This window comes from Petaurus breviceps, unplaced genomic scaffold (assembly GCF_028583685.1).
Source record: "Petaurus breviceps papuanus isolate PSGF00001 unplaced genomic scaffold, PetGlider_PUasm1.0 90919, whole genome shotgun sequence".
Lineage (NCBI taxonomy): Eukaryota > Metazoa > Chordata > Mammalia > Diprotodontia > Petauridae > Petaurus > Petaurus breviceps.
This window is the reverse complement of record NW_027187378.1, coordinates 24,872,057-24,890,705: the sequence shown is the minus strand read 5'-3', so window position 1 is coordinate 24,890,705 and position 18,649 is coordinate 24,872,057. Positions and strand designations below refer to the sequence as shown.

General features: G+C 40.5%; 1 protein-coding gene across 1 annotated transcript in view; it reads left to right on the top strand.

Moving 5' to 3' along the window:
* Positions 1-9,907: 9,907 nt before the first annotated feature.
* The window catches only part of ASTL (astacin like metalloendopeptidase), a 13,483-nt gene continuing 4,741 nt past the window's right edge, over positions 9,908-18,649 (top strand). Inside the window, exons 1-5 of the mRNA XM_069075965.1 lie at positions 9,908-9,965; positions 10,545-10,662; positions 13,623-13,804; positions 16,019-16,100; positions 16,311-16,456. Of these exons, the coding sequence (XP_068932066.1) occupies positions 9,908-9,965; positions 10,545-10,662; positions 13,623-13,804; positions 16,019-16,100; positions 16,311-16,456 (586 nt within the window). The remainder of the gene's footprint in view (positions 9,966-10,544; positions 10,663-13,622; positions 13,805-16,018; positions 16,101-16,310; positions 16,457-18,649) is intronic.

Below are 18,649 nucleotides of genomic sequence, written 5' to 3'. Positions count from 1 at the left end.
CTATAAATATTTTGGTGTTATAGAAACTTCCTTCTTATTAATGTCTTCCTTGGAATGTAAGCCTGCTAATGGAGTCTCTAGTTCAAAGGGTATGGACATTTTAGTCACTTTATTTGCAAATTCCAAATTACTTTTTCAAAATTCTACAGGACTACCATCAATATATTATTGTGCTTTTTTCCCCACACCTCCTCCAACATTACCTATTGCCATTTTTTGTCTTTTTTTGGTCATTTTTGCCAATTTGCAGTGTGAAGTGAAAATTCAGAATTGTTTTGCTGTACATTTCTCTTATTAGTGATTTGGAGCATTCTTTCATGTGATTTGAAATACTTGGCAATTCTTTTGAGAACTGTTTGTTCACATCCTTTGACCACTTATGCATTGGTAATGGCTTATTGTTATTTAGTTGTTTTTCAGTCACATCTGAGTCTTTGTGACCACATAAGTGATTTTCTTGGCAAAGATCCTGGAGGGGCTTGCCATTTCCTCCTCTAACTCATTTTACAGATGAGGAAACAGAAGCAAATAGAGTTAAGTGACTTGCCCAGGGTCACACATCTAATAAGTAGCAGAGGTCAAATTTGAACTCAGGAAGGTGAGTTGTCTTGATTCCAGGCCTGCACTCTGTCCACTGTGCCACCTGACTGCCCCAATGGGTAATGGCTATTTGTTTTATATAAATTTATTCTTTATAGGTCTTGGATACTAAACCCCCTTCAGAGAAATTTGATGTGAAGATTTTTTCCCTATTCAGTCACTTCCCTTCTTATCCGAGGTGCATTAATTTTGTCTATGCAGAAGCTTTTTTAGTTTCAAGTAATCAAAGTTATCCATTTTTTCTTTTATAATTGCCTTTATCTCTTGTTTGGTTAAAAATATATCTCCTACCCATAGCTGTGAGAAGCATATAATCTGTTTCTCTTCTAATTTTTAAAAAATATATATGATCTTTATTATTAAGGTCACAGATCCATTTAGAATTTATTGTGGAATATGGTATAAGCTTAATTTCTGTCAGACTGATTTATAGTTTTCCTAGCAGTTTTTATTAGATAAGGAGTTTTTGCCTAGGTAATTTGTTTTCCATGTAATCAAACAAAACTTATTTTTAAGTTCTATTGTCCCTCATCAAGTCTGTTCCATTGATCATGATTGATTTTTAACCAATGGCATGAGTTTTAATTTTTAAATCATGCCATCATTTTGAGCTTATTATGGTATATGGTGTAAGGTGTTGGTCTAAACTCAATATCTGCCAAATTGCTTTTCATTTTTGCCAGCAGTACTTGTCCAATAGGGAGGAAGTTATTTATGTTCTTGAGTGTGTTTAATACTGAGTTATTTAGCTCTATTATTTCTTAGTTTTCTTTGTCTGATCCATTAACCTACTTTTCTATTTTTTTAACCTAGAACCAAATAGTTTTGATCATTACTGCTTTATATATAATTTGAGATCTGGAAGTGCTATTTACCCTTTATTCCATCCACTTAAAACTTTTTTCCCCTGACATTTTAGACCTTTTTTTTCCCTCCAAATGAGTTTTTGTTATTATTTTATCTAGCTCCATAAAATATCCCCATGGCAGCTTAATTGGTATTTAGCTTGGGTTTTTAACTTCCTGTTAATTATTGTCTTTTATCCTTCCCATTCAAAGATTGTTCTCCTTGTCAGAGAAGCCAGAAGCAAATGAGTCTGGTAGTTCTATATTCTGTCATTTGCTGTCCTTCTAGCCATTCTGAGGAAGGGTCCTGTCCTTTTTTGTTTTTCCTCTTGTCTTAAACATTGTTTTTTTTTTAAATAGGGATTTTTTTCCCTCTCCTATGTCTTTAGAATTCTTTGCCAGTCTTAGCTCATTCTGAGCTATAGAATTCCTGACAAGAGTCCTCTAGGGCCATTTTTTTCCTTTTGTATTCATCTTTTAATACCTGCCCTTGCTTCCATCTTCTATGAATGCCTTAAAAAATAAAAATCTAAGGTTGCTGAAGTTTGTTCCTATCCAAATTGATTCACTTTTCATTTTCATTGGAATTGTTTGTCACTTCAGAATTTCATTTTTGAGACTGACTTCTCATCCCTCTTGGGTGTGCTATTATTTGTATTCTTGCCCACTTTTATGCCCTTTCTCAAAGTTTTTTTTGTTTTGTTTTCATATCAATTGTTTTATCTTAATCTCTTGTGTACCCTCCCTCTTCTACCACCATTACCTTCCCTGGTAACAGTACACAACATCTAGGCAAAGTTAATTGACACAGTTACCCTGCCTGACAGCGTATACTGTATTCTGCATTTGTAGTTTGGGCTGACTTTCCCTGAAGAATCAAAAGCTCACATACAGATTCTTTCTCTAACTCTCTGGATACCTGTTCTGCCCAAATCTAGGATGTGTGTTAGTTTATACACAGCTCTCCTGTCTTTCTCTGTCACGCCTTTTAAAGTAGGTGGTTGTTTCCCTTTAAAATTCCTCTCTCTTCTGGTTCAGCAAACTTCTTGTCGGAGAGGCAAATTTAGGCCTGAAAGAAAGAAAATGTTTTAGCCATTATTGTTCTCCTAAGTGCAATGGGTTGCCTCAGGAGGTGGCACATTCTTCCTCACTGGAGGGCCAGAGGGCTTCAAGGGGTCTTAGAGCTATGTTGTTCAAGAAATTCTTTTAGGTAAACGTTGGACTAGTTAATCCTCTGGGCTTCCTTCTAACTCTGTGATTCTGAGAAGTTATGAGGACCAGTTCTGGGTCCCACTCAGTTAAGGACAATGTTTCTGTTCACTTGTGTCCCCTTAATGGATCCCTGTCATCCATTGCCTCTGGTAGCCAGACAGGGGACTCTCACTCAGAGCCCTAAGTAGTGACTTAGGGGATAGGAATCTGTTTTTCAATAATATGTTTCTTCTGGGATATAAGGACTGGTGTAGTGGTGGAAAAAGATGACCAACTCAGGGCAGGTCTGGTGGGCTTTGTGGAAAGCCCTATTTAATGCATAGAATGCCTAATATGCACAAGGTACTGAGCTTGAACCTAAGAGAAGAAATGAAGATATGGTAGGGTCCCTGGCCTACTAGTGGCTCCTAATTGAAGGTCCTTGGCATAGTCAATTCTAAGCAAAATTGTGAAGTTTGAGGAAGTTTTTCTTTGGTCACCTTCTTTGGTGACCTTCATTTCTCCTTTCTGTATCACTTTCTCTATCCCTTTCCCTCACATTCCTACTTCTCCAAAGGACCTCACATTTATTGTTTAAAACACTTAAAACTTTAAAACCTTTCAAGATCCTTTGCATTTAAAACCATTTCTAATTGTAGAATATTTTATCAACATATATGTGTGCATAGGCATATGTGTATATATTCACACATGCACACATAAATGTATACATATATAGTGCGTGGACCACTTCCTTATATATAAAGGCTCCTTTAGGTCTAATTTACTTTGTAGATCCCCATTCATTCAAAAGCTATAGTTAATGAGCCCCTACCAATGTGCTTACTTTTATTAGTAAGTCAGAGACACAAATAAGTTCAAAGCAAAGGCATTTAATAAAATAGCATTATAAGAAAAGTAGCCATAGAACATTTCCCTTTGTATGTCTAGGGCATACTTTCCCACAAACACAGTGAAAGAATGGGAATGCATTAAACATACTCATAGGGAACATGAGGTCAACTTATGTCTCTGACAGTACAGTATCACCAACATCTTCTGGGATATGATCAAGTTTCTCTCTCTGAACTTGCTTCCTGCTGGATTTCCTTCCTTTCCCAGTTTGGTGCTGTATCTGTGAATCTTTTGACATCAGTTCAAGAACATGTATATGGGCCTAATTCTTCAGGGAAAGTCTTTGCTTCTTGATCTCTTCTAGGTTTTTCCTGTTTCTGCTAGACATGTCACTCTGTTGTTCTCATAGTCTTCTGAGTAATCTTCCCTTCTACCAGTTTCAAGGTTTCTTCTCTTCAGGGCTCTGTGCCTGCCATCTAGTTGCCATACAGTAGCAGACTAGGACTGAGAAGCCTCTCCCTGACAAGGGCAGGTTGATAGTTCTTTAGTCACATTCCAGTCACCCCAGCTAACAAAATATAGACAAAGAATGCCCTCAGAAATGATATTTAATGATTTTATCTTCACCTTGCATTTGGAGCAGTGCTTTGTCATTGACAGCTCTCTGACTTAGAAATTCTCAAGAGCCCCTTTACTCAACATGCAAATGAATTTGAGTCAGCAGAAGAGGTAAACAAAGATGGTATAGCAACAATGCAATATTCACGATGCCTACGGAAATTGTAAATATACTGATGTGGTTATCAATCACAAAATATATCAGGCTTTCTATATGGGTGATAAAGTTGGAACATTTATTAAAAATATCAAAAGACTGAGTCCCCAAACCAGAAAGTCAAAGCCATCAGAGTAGTTATGAAATTGGCACAGGCAGATAAAGTAGAAAACACCCACATTCTCAAGCCTTTAAAACAGAACAGGCTACCTCAGGCAAAGGTCCTCCTCTCCCCACTTACAGCAACCACCCAGCATCCAGGAAGCGTGCTCCCAGCATCTCTGGCCCCTGGCAGTCCTCAGCAGGAGTCCTTAGCAGAAATTCTGGCTGACTCAAAAAGGGGTTCACGCTTTCGCTGCTGCTGCCTCTGCTGCTGCTGCCGCAGTTGCCGCCACTGCTAGCCACCACAGGAACTCTAGCTTGGCTTCTGCTTCCTCTTACTCTGCCCCTTCCTGCTATGTCAGCAAGTCCAATGGGGCACGGAAGATCTTTAAATCCCATAACCCTTACAGATGGCAAAATTTAGTTTATTTTTAATTTGTTCTCTATGACTACAAGAATGTAAACAAAAAATGACCAGCTAAATCCCAATTTATTGTCATGACCAAGATAATAAAACACACTTTATTTAATTAATTTATTTTTATTATGTACCTCAATGCAAACCCTCTAATCTTGCTATTATATTTTGGACAGTGGGGGTGGGTGGGAAAAACTTATTGTCTCCCTCTACATATTTACTTTTTTTTTGGAGGGGCAATTGGGGTTAAATGACTTGCCCAAGGTCACACGGCTAGTAAGTGTTAGGTGTCTGAGGCTGGATTTGAACTCAGGTCCTCCTGACTCCAGGGCTGGTGCTCTATTCACTGAGCCACCTAGCCACTCCTCCCTCTACATATTTAACAAATATTAAGCCTCAATCATCAGGTAAGGGAGGTCTTGGCAAAGAAAAGGTTCTACTTATTGGGAGTTACATAATTTCCCCTTAAAATTGTCAGTTGTATAAAGCAAGAAAGACATAATTGTATTTAGTTTGTATTATATTATCATGAACTAACTTTTATCCTCTAGTTCAAAATTAACTAACATGTGGGCAGTGAAACATCCAGGTACAGAGGGACCATGGAGTTATTACAATGGCTTCGCCTATGTCCCAGTTGTCTGAGACATTGAGAGATGAAATGACTTGTTCAGGATCATATGGTCAACATATGTCTGTAGAATGGTTTGAACCCAGGTATTCTTGAGTTTTAGGTCAGCTCCATATCAACTATGCTACCCTGCCTTTCTGTCAAGCAGGTTTTTCTCCATCAGCAGATACTGATAATAAAACTACTTTCATGTAGGAGTTGGTAATATATATTTTTTACTTTTAAAAGGATCTTCATAATCAAAAAGGTTAGAAACCACTGATTTAGTTGTTTTGTTTTTATTTCCCTAACCAATTCACTAATTCCTTGAGGGCAGAGGCTGAATCTTTCTTTTAATTGTCCTACAGTACCTTGTACAAGACTAGTTACCCAGGTAAGGTGTTCTATCCCACACCTCCATCAAACTCCCGACATTGGTAACCCTCTCTTTGGTTTCCTGATGAGTTTAGTTCTGTTCTTTGTCCAGGAACAGTGAGAGGAGGTTTGACTGTGGGGTCAAGATGGGTGGCTATGGTGGGAGGTAGGGGAGATAGAAGCTTTAGGGCTGGCTGTTGACCACTCAGTTCAAAACTAATCTGCAAGGTCATGGGATGGATAATATTTGTCGAATATCTACTATCCATCTGGCCTGATATTAGGTGCTGTGGGACCTACGAATAAATCCCTTCCATAAAGGAGTTTATAATCTGACTGATGAAGATAAAGTAATACATTTAGGCTAGGAACATAGACCTAAGAAAAAACCGTCTCATCTATACAGTGGATATTTTTTAATCACACAGAAATTCTAATATTTAAGGTATTAAGAGTGTTCAAGACAATCTTATTGATGCCTTTTGTTTTATATGTCAGCCATTTCCTGATATTCCTCCTCCCTTTTCTCCTATTGAATTGCCCCTAATTATAAAGAAAAACAATTAAGCCAAACCAGCCAACCAACCAAGTCACCATGTCAGGTGTCATAGTCTTCCATCTCCCTAACAAGTCCTGGGAAGTGTACTTTATCATCTGTTCCCTGGGACCAAGTTTGGTCATGACAATAAACTGGGGTTTAACTGATCATTTTTAACTGGTTCTACTTTCTTTGCTCTGTATCAATTCATAGAAGTCTTTCTATGTTTCTCCAAGTTCTTTGTATTCATTGGTTGGGGTGCTCAATAATTAAAGTAAACCTTTTAAAAATGTAAATGACCATAACCTAATCTGTTTCCTAAGATTGAACTTTCATAAAATGGAGGATGAATATGCAAAAGGAAATGCTAACTTAGGGTACTATCATTATTTGAGAATGAGGTGAATGAGCTGATGAAAGTTCCCATTTACATCATGTCTCACAGTTTAACAAAGGGCTTTCCCTCACAATTGCCTTATGATGTAAGCCCTCACACCACCTCTCTCCTGGACGATTGCAATATTCTCCTAAATGGATTCCCTCCCTCAAACCTCTCTTTTCTTCATTCATTTGGTAGCTTATGCAACTGCCAAAGTGATTTTCCCTAAATGCAGGTCTTCTCTTAAACTTTCTAAACTCTTATGGTTCCATATTGATTCTTTGAGGAAATATAAACTTCTCTGTTTGATGAAGTCCTTCATAACTGGGCCTCAACCTATATTTCCAGTCTCATTATACCTTACACTCTCTTCTTTTTTTCTGTTCTTCATATGACACCACATCTTCTATCTCTCCTATCTCTACTGGTCATCCTCCATATGCTTGCAATACATTTTTTACTTCTACCTCAAAAAAATCCTTCACTTCTTTCAAGACTTAGTATAAGCACTGACTTGTAAATATAACTTGGCTTTATTTCATGCCCCATGAATCCCCAGTCATTAGTGCCTTCCCTCTCTAAACGTTGTTCAGTCGTTTCAGTCATGTCCAACTCTATGTGACCCCATTTGGGGTTTTCTTGGAAGAGATACTGGAGTGGTTTGCCATTTCTTTCTCTGGCTCATTTTACAGATGTGGAAACTGAGGCAAACATGGTTAAGTGACTTGTCCAGGGTCACACAGGTAGTGTCTGAGATCAGATTTGAACTTGGGAAGATGAGTTCAGTTTTGTCATTCTATCTACTGTGCCATCTCCCTGTCCTCTCTAAAATTCTTTGTATTTATTCTATATATACTTACAAATATATGTGTGTGTGTGTGTGTGTGTGTGTGTGTGTGTATTGTTATCCTGGATAGAATGCAAGTTCCTCAAGAGGTAGAGATGTTTTCTTTTTGTCTTTTTATCCCAAGTGCCTGGCCCATAATAGGTGCTTAATAAATGTATATGGATTGATAGGGTAGAAATGTAGAGGAAGGAAGTGAGGATGGTGACATTGGAGATAATTTGTTGTTCAACTATTTCATTGTGTCTGACTCTTTGTGACTCCATTTAGGATTTTCTTGACGAAGATACTAAAGTGGTTTGTCATTTCTTTCTCCATTTCATTTTACATATGGAAAACTGAGGCAAATGGGCACCTAGGTGGTGCAGTGCCCAGCCTGGAGTCAGGAGGACTCATCTTTCTGAGTTCAAATCTGGCCTCAGACACTTACTAGCTGTTTGACCCTGGGCAAGTCACTTAACCCTGTCTGCTGTAGTTTCCTCATCTATAAAATGAGTTGGAGAAGGAAATGACAAACCACTCCAGGATCTTTGCCAAGAAAACCCCAAATGAGGTCAGGAAGAGCTGAGCATAACTGAAAAATGACCAAATAAAAAGTTCTTAGAAGAAGGAAAGACTCTAATAGAGGTGATAATGGTCAACTCTTCCTTCTCTTCATCATAGACACTCAAAAGCAGCTCAGTGGAAGTGTATCGTCCTTGGATACCTGGATTTTCTCCAAAGCCTTTGCTCCTGTTTGTGACTATCTACTTCTCTAGAATTTTTGTGGTGCGAAGGATAAAGAGCACTTGGCTCGCTATTTATAGGTGGGCTAGGGTAGCAGATAAGTGACTTGGGTGTCCTCTGATGTTAAAGGGTGGGGGTAGTAGCTAAGGAGGGGACATGAATATTTTGAGGCTTGGTGGATCCCCATTATCTTCTCTTATTCTATCCTCAGCATCCCTTCCAGATGTTTTCTACTGTCAGTTTCACATGGCCCAAGAAGGATGGAATTGTAGAGATCCCATATCTTTTCTCCAGCAAATATGGTGAGCAGAGGCTGTGGGAGAAGATTATTGGACTGCTTCCTAGATGTTGAAAGTCTGGCAGAGTGGTGTGGGCAGCAAGCTGGGGAAATAATAAAAAATTTGTGGCTATTTTACTTATCCTATTTGGGTCATTCTTGGGTCTCCCTTATTTCATGCCCTATGCCTGGTGTTTCTTCTTATTCTCTTTCCAACTCTCTGTTCACCTGGACCTCTGCCTTCATAATCTCACTAAGGACTTCCCTAATGATAGTCCTTCTAGGGACCTCTCTGGGCCTTGAGGAACTTAAAAAATATTGTTGTTGATCAGTTGTTTCAATCATGTCTGACACTTTGTGACCCCATTTGGGATTTTCTTGGCAAGGATACTGGAGTGGTTCCCCATTTCCTCCTCCATCTCATCTTACAGATGAGAAAACTGAGGCAAAGAGGGTTAAATGATTTGTCTAGGGTCACACAGCTAGTAAGTGTCTGAAGGCAGATTTGAACTCATGAAGATGAGTCTTCTTGGAGAACTAAAATTGGAATGGGCTTGAGATAATGTCTAGTCTGGTCCTCTCATTTTACAGTTAATATGTTGAATGACAGAATTAGGTTCCAAAAATATCTTAATAGTCTAGGATCCAACAAGATGAAAATTAACAGGGAAAAATGTAAAGTCCTGCATTTGTTAGGAAAAAAAATCAATAATAAAAGTGCTGTATATTTAAGAATGTGCTAGTTGGCTTGAACTAGCTCTTGCAAACCTAGTTTTAGAGATTTTCAACATGAGCATTTACACCTTGGAAACTGGTAAATACTCCAAACCAGCATTCGATTTATTGATATGTTAATTGTCTGAGCTTAAGAAAGCGAGGGGGAAATGTTAATAATGCAGATTAAACTTAAAAGTTTTTGTGTACATTTTTTTTGGAGAGTTTATTGTTAAACATTTACCCTATAACCTTGAGTTTAACTTAGTATGACTTAATGGCAGTTCATAACAGAAAACTCATGGATATTAGCTGATATCAGGTTCAATATAAGCCAACAGTGGGACTTAATATAATTATAGTACACCATTCTCCTTTTTCTGATTTTTTCGTTTTATATCAATTCATGTTTTCCCATGTTTTTCTAAGTTTCTTATAATTTATTGGTTGAAGGACTAGATATTTTAAGTGAAGTCCCCAGAGTCTTAGACTATATTACTAGAATAATAGTGGTTAGAACAAGGAAGGCAATAGTCTCACTCTAGTGGTCTGATCCCATTTGGGCATTAGAACTGGGTGTTCATTCTGGGTGCTACATCTGAAGAAGGACATAACTAAAATATTCAGAGGTCATTTGTTAGGATGGTGGAAGGTCGGGATGCCATGCTGCAGGGAGGTGTTGGAGGAACTGGAGGTGAAAGGTCTGGAGAAGAGAAGTAGGGGGCCATGATGCCTATCTTCAGTATATGAAGGGCTTTCAGTGAAAAGAGGATTTGATACTATTGAGTAGAAGTCATAGCAAGGTAGATTTCAACTCAATATTAGCAAGACCTTAATAACAGGAGCTGTCCAAAATTAGACTGGGTTGTCTCAGGAAACACTAAGTTCTCCATCACTGGAGGTGTTCTAGCAAAATTTGGATGACCATCTGTCATGGCCTTGAAGAAGGGATTTAAATAACAGGAGGTTGGACTAGATGACCTCTTGGGTCATCTTTAACTTTAGGACTTTATGAAACTAAGGCTTAGAAGATTGCTAAAGGCCATAGAGCTAATTAACCCATGTATCCTGATTCCTAGGACAGTGTTCTTTTTCTCTATTCCACACTGCCCTTCCATGAGATTCCATTTTGAGAAGTTTTTTCCCTCCTTGCAAATTAGGGCTGTCTACCCTGGAGATGTGGAATGGGCAAGGGCTTGGGCATTTGAGGTGAAGGTAAGAGCCAGATGCAGTGTCCTCCATCTATTTGGTGGGGATGCTAAAGACAATTCACATGTGTGCTATCTCCCCTCCAGATCAGCCCAGCCGGGAAGTCATTCTGGAGGCTTTTGCTGACTTTGAGCACTTCACTTGTGTTAGATTTGTTCCTCGGACAAACCAGAAGGACTTTGTCTCCATCATTCCTATGTCTGGGTAAGTACTCTGATTGGTGGGTAGGGATGGGATTCAGATGACCCTTTACAGCATCTATTCTTTTTCCTCCTGGTTCCATTCCTCCTTTGCCTTTCCATGGAGCATCACTGGTATAGGATATTTGAGCAATAATCTGATGGCTAGGTCCATGGTCTTTCCTACCATCTCCAAAGGTTGTTTCCCAGATCTATGTGACCACATGAGTGCCCAGGCATGTATTTGTTGGGGAGGGGTAATTTTAGAAAGACAACTAGGTGGCACAGTAGATAAAGTGCCAGGCTTGGAATCAGGAAGACCAGAGTTCAACTTTGACCTCAGACATTAACTGTGTGACCCTGGGCAAGTTGCTTAACCCTGTTTACCTTAAGTTTCCTCATCTGTCTAATGAGCTGGAGAAGGAAATGATAAACCACCCTAATATCTTTGCTAAGAAAGCCGCAATTAAGGTCTCAAAGAATTGAACACGACTGAAATGACTGAATGACAACAAAGCTTCAGAAGGAGATTTTGAGAATTATAGTGATAGGAAGTGGAATCCCCAACTTCAGGCTACTTGAACCACAGGAACCAGCTGGAAGGGACCTAGTCCAACTTCCTGCTTGAAAGATAAATTACTTATGTAATACTCATGGAAAATGGTCAATCCAGTTGTAGAAGGTTCACGCCCTACCTGTGTGACCTTGGGTAAATTATTGAACTTTTTTGAAACTCGGTGTTGGGGCCAGGAATTGGGAAGGTATTAATTACACATACCCACACATTCCTCTCTCTCTCTCTGTCTCTGTCTCTCTGTCTCTGTCTCTCTCTCTGTCTCTCTGTCTCTGTCTCTGTCTCTCTTTGTCTCTGTCTCTCTCTGTCTCTCTGTCTCGGTCTCTTTCTCTCTGTCTCTGTCTCTGTCTCTCTGTCTCTGTCTCTCTCTGTCTCTCTCTGTCTCTCTGTCTCTCTCTGTCTCTCTGTCTCTCTCTCTCTGTCTCTCTCACTCTCTCACACATACATACACCCACACCCTATACCTTCCCACACCTCTAGCTAGCACTGTTGAGCAGACCTGGGGCAGTGGGGGCTCTGAGTGGTCCTTTGCAGCAGATGATGCCAAATAATAACCCTGACCTTGGTCACTGACAATAAATGTGGGACCCAGTGCAATGGCTTCTCTTTGAAAGAACTGCAGAGGGCAAGAGGGTAGTGGTCCCCTGGCCTTCAGCAGCCCAGGCTTTGAAGAGGATAATGATCTTTGAACTTCATAGATAGTAGCAAGATGATAGGCAAGGCAGTGGTGCCCTGGCCTTTGGCAAAACAGATCTGGTAGTGGTGACAATGTGCAGTGTCAGGATAATGGGAAAACAGTTGTGCCCTGGCACTAACAGGAGCTCTGAGATGATGACCTTGTGAGTGTTGCAAACAGCAACTTTGATGGCACCTGTAGTGAGGCAGAGAAGAGGAAAGCAGGAGCCTAATTTGCAGGCATTGGCAACTTGGGACAGTAGTGTGGGCCCAAGCCAGCTGTGGGAAAGCCCCTGAAGCAGCCTCGGGCACAGTGGTGGGGCAGAATGTGGGCCAGCCTGAAGCAGCCTGAAGGCTAGCCAGCCTAGTGACCGGCAAATGGATTAGGTTCACGTGAACCCTTTTTGCCCTTTTGATGGTGACCCCTGGGCATTATTGAAGGATGAAACATGGGCTGTTGTGTTATGAAGCTGACTTTTATGACTCTAGTTACCTATGTTATTGGTGGCTGGGGGAGTAAAGTGGTGTATGAGGAAGTGTGGAGTCTTAACTTCCATAACATCAACTAGCGTTGTTGTAAGCAAGGTATCTGTGGTGCAAAACTGGGGCAGTTGGGGTTAATTTTGTCCCCAAGTGGATTAATCAGGGACCTAGCTGTGGGTCCTTTGACAAGAGGAGTAGAAAAGTTGCTTTTAGGTTGGTCAGGGAGCTCCTGAGACCTCCACCCCTCCAGGATTTCCTTGTTGACATATTTTTAACCTTGGCATTGACTTTCATTTGTTTTTATCTTCTGGTCTGTTTTTAGATTGCCTTGAAAATTGTTTCTACCCGAGGGTATCAGCATGATTTTAGCAAAAGGATTGTTTATTCAGACCCTCTGGCTCTGAGTGGCACATTGTACCAGATACAAGATAGTGACCTTGACAACTGGTTTCCCCTCTTTAGAGTGAGGGCCTGGGATCATATTATAAGCAAAGGGAGTTTAGAGATTATTTAGAGTACAGTCTCCTCATTTGACAGATGAGAGAACTGAGGCCTAGAGAAGTTAAATGATTTGTTCAAGTTCACACAGGTCAGTAGGCATCAGAAGTAGGATTTGAACCTGGGTCCTGTGGTTTCAGAACCAGTGCTCTTTCTTTTGTACCAAACTACCTCCTTTTAAGCCAGAGGTTCTTAACCTGTAATCCATAAGCTTACTTTAAAAATATTTTTTCGTCACTATTTCCATGTAATTGTTTTATCCTACATATTTTATTTTATACATTTAAAAACATCCTTGGGGCAGCTAAGTGGCATAGGGGACAGAGCAGCAGTCCTGGAGTCAGGAGGACCTGAGTTCAAATCTGAATTTTGATGCTAGCTGGGTGACCTTGGGCAAATCACTTAACCCTGAATGCCTAAAAAAAAAATAATAAAAGCATTCTTCTGAGAAGGAGTCTATGGGCTTTACTAGACACAAGAGGTCCATGACAGAAAATGGTTAAGAACCTTTGCCTGAAGCAATTGGGTAAGGTTCCTTCCAGCCCTGAATCTTAACGATCCTATGTCATGACATTCCCCACACCTTGGCCAACTCTGGTCCCTTTTTTGGACAACTCTAATGAAGACGTTCTTCTTTGTGTTGTGCCTCCCTCACTTTTGGCAAACTTCCCCTCCTCTGCCTGGGATTAAGTGATTCTTTGGTACTCAGGCAGCTAGAGGGGGTGCCCACTCTGCTTCTTCCCATGATACTCTAGGTGCTTTTCCAGTGTGGGGCACAGTGGTGGGATGCAGGTGGCCTCTCTGGCCCCTTTCTGCCTCCAGAAGGGCAAAGGCATCGTGCTGCATGAGCTAATGCACGTGGTGGGATTCTGGCACGAGCATTCCCGTGCTGATCGGGACCATTACATCTACATCTCCTGGAAAAACATCCGTCCAGGTGAGTCCCACTGCCAGGGGCCACTGCACACTTAGCCAGGAGGGGATAGAAACCCTAAACTTCAGCTTGGGGAGGAACAGCTAATGGAAGGGGGGGCAATAGTGGTGTGGACCCAGAAACTGCGCTTGGGGAGCTGGAATCAGGGAGTTTGCCTGACCTGCTTTTGTGGGGTTTCTATTTCAGGTAGTGAGACTGTCTGCCCCTTTTCTAGCACACAGCTAAGGGGGTGTAATTGCTGCCCCTGGCTATTCGCCTGTGGGCTACTCTGGTCAGGATGGCCCCTCCTTTTCTCGTTGGCTAACATCTAATCCAGGATCATGTTTAATTGTGTCTGTCTGTCTTCATCTTCCTACTGAATTTTTAAAGCAGGGGAGGTATCTTATCAACACTAAATATTTCAATGTTTCTTATGTTCAGAGCACCATCCTAAGCATTCTGGAGGATATGAAATACTAACAGTTCAAGTAAACAATTCTACAACATAGGTGCTGACTATAGGTAAAGCATCGTGATGGGTAGAAAAAATGAAATTGCCCTTGCCCTCAAGAAGCTTTTGTTCAACTCAGGGTAACACAGACAAGCACTTGCGATAGTATTCAGATAAAGAACAGGCTGAGTGAGACTTAGCCCAGATCACCCAGCTACTGTAAATAAGAATACAGCATGAGATAAGTAATTACCAAGTGATTTCAAAAGGAAAAGAACTGGAGAGGAGATCAGGAATGTCCTTCAGATGGGTGACAGCCCCTGAGCTGAGCTTTGAAGGAAGCTGCAGGTTCTAGGAAGCAGGAGGTGAGGAGGAGGCACCTGCCAGACATGGAGGACAGACTGTACCAAGGCTGGAGGTGGAAGATCCATCCTGTATGGGCATCAGACAGCTAGAGGGCAATTTGAGAAGAATGAAGGGTGTATGAAGGGAAATAACATGAAATAAGACTGGAAAAGCAGGTGGGGGCCACAGTGGAAGGAGCTTCAAGTGCTAGACTAGGGATTTTGTATTTATCCTGGAAACAACAGGGGACTGCCAGGGATACAAAAGCAAAAATTCAAACCCACAAATAATTCATGCCCTTAAAGGACGACTGTAAGATACAATCTCTGCCCTCCCCCCTCCCCATTGTGGAGGGGGAGTAGTCAGGCAAGGCTTTCTAGGAGAAGGAGGATTTGAGCTGGGGCCAGAAGAATTCATAGAGTGTAGGAAGAGAGGAAAAGGAACTCATTTCCTTTGTGGGGTAGAGTATATGTAAATACAGAGAATGTCTGGGGGACAGTGAGTAGACTGAGTAAAAAGGAGAGTTCTAGTAAGGGAGTAGTAGGGGATAGAGACCATGGCAGGTCAAGGAGTTTGGATTTTATTTTATGGACAGTGCAGAGCTACTGAAGGTTTGTGAGCATGCAAAGTGACAGGAGGAAAGTGTTTTCCATGTCTTAGAAAGAATACTGAATTTGGAGTTAGAGGAACTGGGTATGAATCTTAGTTGCTCTGAGATTTAAAGTTACTTTCTTTGGGTTTTTCCAGGTTATCTGTAAAGTGGTGGGGTTAGATTAGAGCTAGTCACTAGATGATCTCGAAGGCCCCTTTTAGCCACGACACTATGAAAACAGTGAATTAACTTGGCGCAGAATATAGCAGAAGAGCCTGGTTTATACTGGGGAGAGATTGGAGGAAGGGAGACCACTTAGGCAACTACTAGAGTATTAGATGACAACAAGTACTACTACTACTGCTACTACTACTACTACTACCACCACTACTATTAACACTATTACTGTCACTAACACTACTATTACTACAACTATTATTACTAACACTACTACTGTCACTAACACTACTATTACCAATACTACTACTGTCACTAACACTACTATTACTAACACTACTACTACTGCTGTTATTATCACTACTATATACTGGTATAGTAGTACTACTACTAGTTACTACTAAGTAATAATAGTAATAGACCACTCATATGAGTGGATGAGGTTGCCGAATACTGGGATTCAACCTAGCTGGGGAATAGCTAGGGTAATCTATAATCTACCTTTATTACTATTTCCTCACTCGTGGTCCTTCTCCCACTGTCTAAGATACTGACATCCAATTGCCTAGGCCTCCAGGAAGAAGTTGTACTTAAGACCTAGGCCCACCAAGCAGTGCTAAGGGCATAGAAAGGTGAGGATCTGACCTATATCTCTTTCTTTTTTGGCTTTCAGGCTTTGAAATCAACTTCATCAAATCTCAGAACAGCAACATGCTGGTGCCCTATGACTACACATCAGTGATGCACTACGGGAGGTGAGGATTCTTTGGTTTTAGTCACTTGGTCCTTGGTTTTGATAATCTCAGGTAGTTTTTATCCCTATCCAGACCTCTTCCCTAGGAGATAACACTGTGAGTTAGGAAACTCTATGGAATTAGCCTGATTGCTTTCCTTCCTTCCTGGCCACTGATCTTAACAAACCTGTCTTAACTCTCTGGCCTCATTTACCCACATGGGACTCTCAGATATGCTTTTAGCAAGAATGGTAACACCACCATCATTCCACTGGCTGGACCGGACATCCCCATTGGTCAGCGGTGGAACCTAAGCACTTCAGACATCGCTCGGGTCAATAGACTTTATGAATGCAGCCAGACTGTGAAGGATCCAGGTAAGAAAGAGGAATGAAAGGGAGAGAAACAACGTGAGTAGGTAGCTGGCATTACTAGGCTCACACGGAAAGGATGGGAGCAATATGGTTGCTCATTACTCCTTGGGAAGGAGGAATAGTCAGGAGCAGTACTTTGGATGATGGAGCCAGAATGAGAAGGGTGTCCTACAGAAGCTGTCTAGAACAATCATCTTCCTAATATAGGGGCTCTTCCTAAACCAGGAAGAGCTAAAACAGAGAAAGAAAACTATAGACCTAATATTCCTAATGAATATTGATGCAAAAAATTTTTAAATAAAATACTAGCAAGTTCATTACAGCAGTATATAAAAAAGACCACACAAAACTATCAGCATAATTGATAACAACAAAACCAACAGAAATCATATGATTGTCTCAATAGAAGTAAAAAAAAAAAGCTTTCAACAAAATATAGCACCCATACCTATTAAAAACACTACAAAGTGTAGAAATAAATGGAGTGTTCTTTAAAATGATAAGTAGTATCTATCTTTGGACTGTAGTTTCTGCTTGAATATTTATGGTGATGAAGTGTTCCCTTCCTGAGAAGACAGCCTATTTTATCTTCAAGGTAGTTAATATCTAAAAAGTTCTATCAAATTCTACCTCCCTTCAACATTTACCCTCATGTCCAATGGATTTTCCTTTTTTTTTTCCTTAACAGGCAGTTGGGGTTAAGTGACTTGCCTGGGGTCTCACAGTTAATAAATGTCTGAGTCTGGATATCCAATGGAGTTTCATAGTTATATGTATGATTGTATACCCTAATATATCCATTGTCCCTTCTCCCCAATATTAAAACTACTTCCTTTGTGTAAAACATGACTTTCTGCTGTATTCATAGGATCATACCTATTAGGTCATATTTTCATCATTGTGTTAAAATCCCAAGCAAAGTTCCACATTAAAAAATGCATCTAGCATTGAATAGTAGATATCTGAGGCCATACATTATTATTCTTGATTTACTTCCTTGTTTTCCCCTGAGAATTAGGGGATAGCACACCCACTATAGTTCTTTCAGTCATATGTGTCGTTGAGAGGTTCCAATCTTACAGTTTCATTTGGACATTTTTCTTCTGTCCCCCTTGAATTTCAGTTTAAAGTGCTTTTGATCAGGTTGGTGAATCTCCTGCCAAATACATTTTCTGCCATCTTTGTGAGAGGCCCTTCATCCTTTGCCAAAGTCTTATCATTCTGGTATCATAAGCCATAATCCAGCAAATAAAGTCCTAGTTAATACTACTTCCTTCACTTATCAGTTCATAGCCATTTGGGATCAGGTAGAAAAATTAATTCCTGAAAGTTGGAGGGAACCCCAAAACTATCCTTGTCTCCTCAGTCTGTCAAAATCCTGGTTTCCAGGAACAGACAAATCAAAGTTTGTGCCTTTCCTTTGTTTGGGGCTAGGCCAATCCATATTTGGATGTCAGGCTTTTTGTGCTTAGGAACACTGATGAAGTAAGAGGATGGGGGGAATATGGTTGGGCATATTTGGCCCCATACATGGTCTGAATATGGATTTCTGTCTGGCATAGAGATTACTGTTCACTCTGTTCCAGCCTAGACTTGCAGGGGGAGCTCCCTGCCTGAGAGCTGAGAATTGGTAATCAGAGATCAATACCCACTGTTGTACAGTGAATGTCCTATCATGGCATGAGAGTCAGGGGCTATAGCTTTCCTCTATTCAAAAATCTTCAGTGGTTCATTTTGATATTATAAGAAATTCTTTGATTTGGTAGAGGAAAATACTTTCCTCCCATGCACATGTCAAAATTGTGCAAGATTCCTTGAAAGGGGACAAGCACAAAGGAAACTTTGTCCAAGCCTCTCTGATAATTAATACCAAAATGAGGCCTAAAATAGGAGGTATATGCTTGCCAAGGGTGTTTACCATTCTAACAGAGGTTATACTTCACGGAGTCCAAATGGAAGAAGGGATATTCTATGATAGCATTATCCAGATGTTTCTGTTTGAAGATGACATTCTGTTGATTATATCAATCCATGAAGAATTTCAGAATCACCTAAATAAGCTCCAGTCACCCAAGAATTTGGAAGGAAAAATTATGTGGAACACTTCTCATAGTGTGATATACAGTTGAAGGGTGACTTAGAGAATTGGCATCTCTCTCTCTCTCTCTCCCCCCCCTCTCTCCCTCTCCCCTCCTC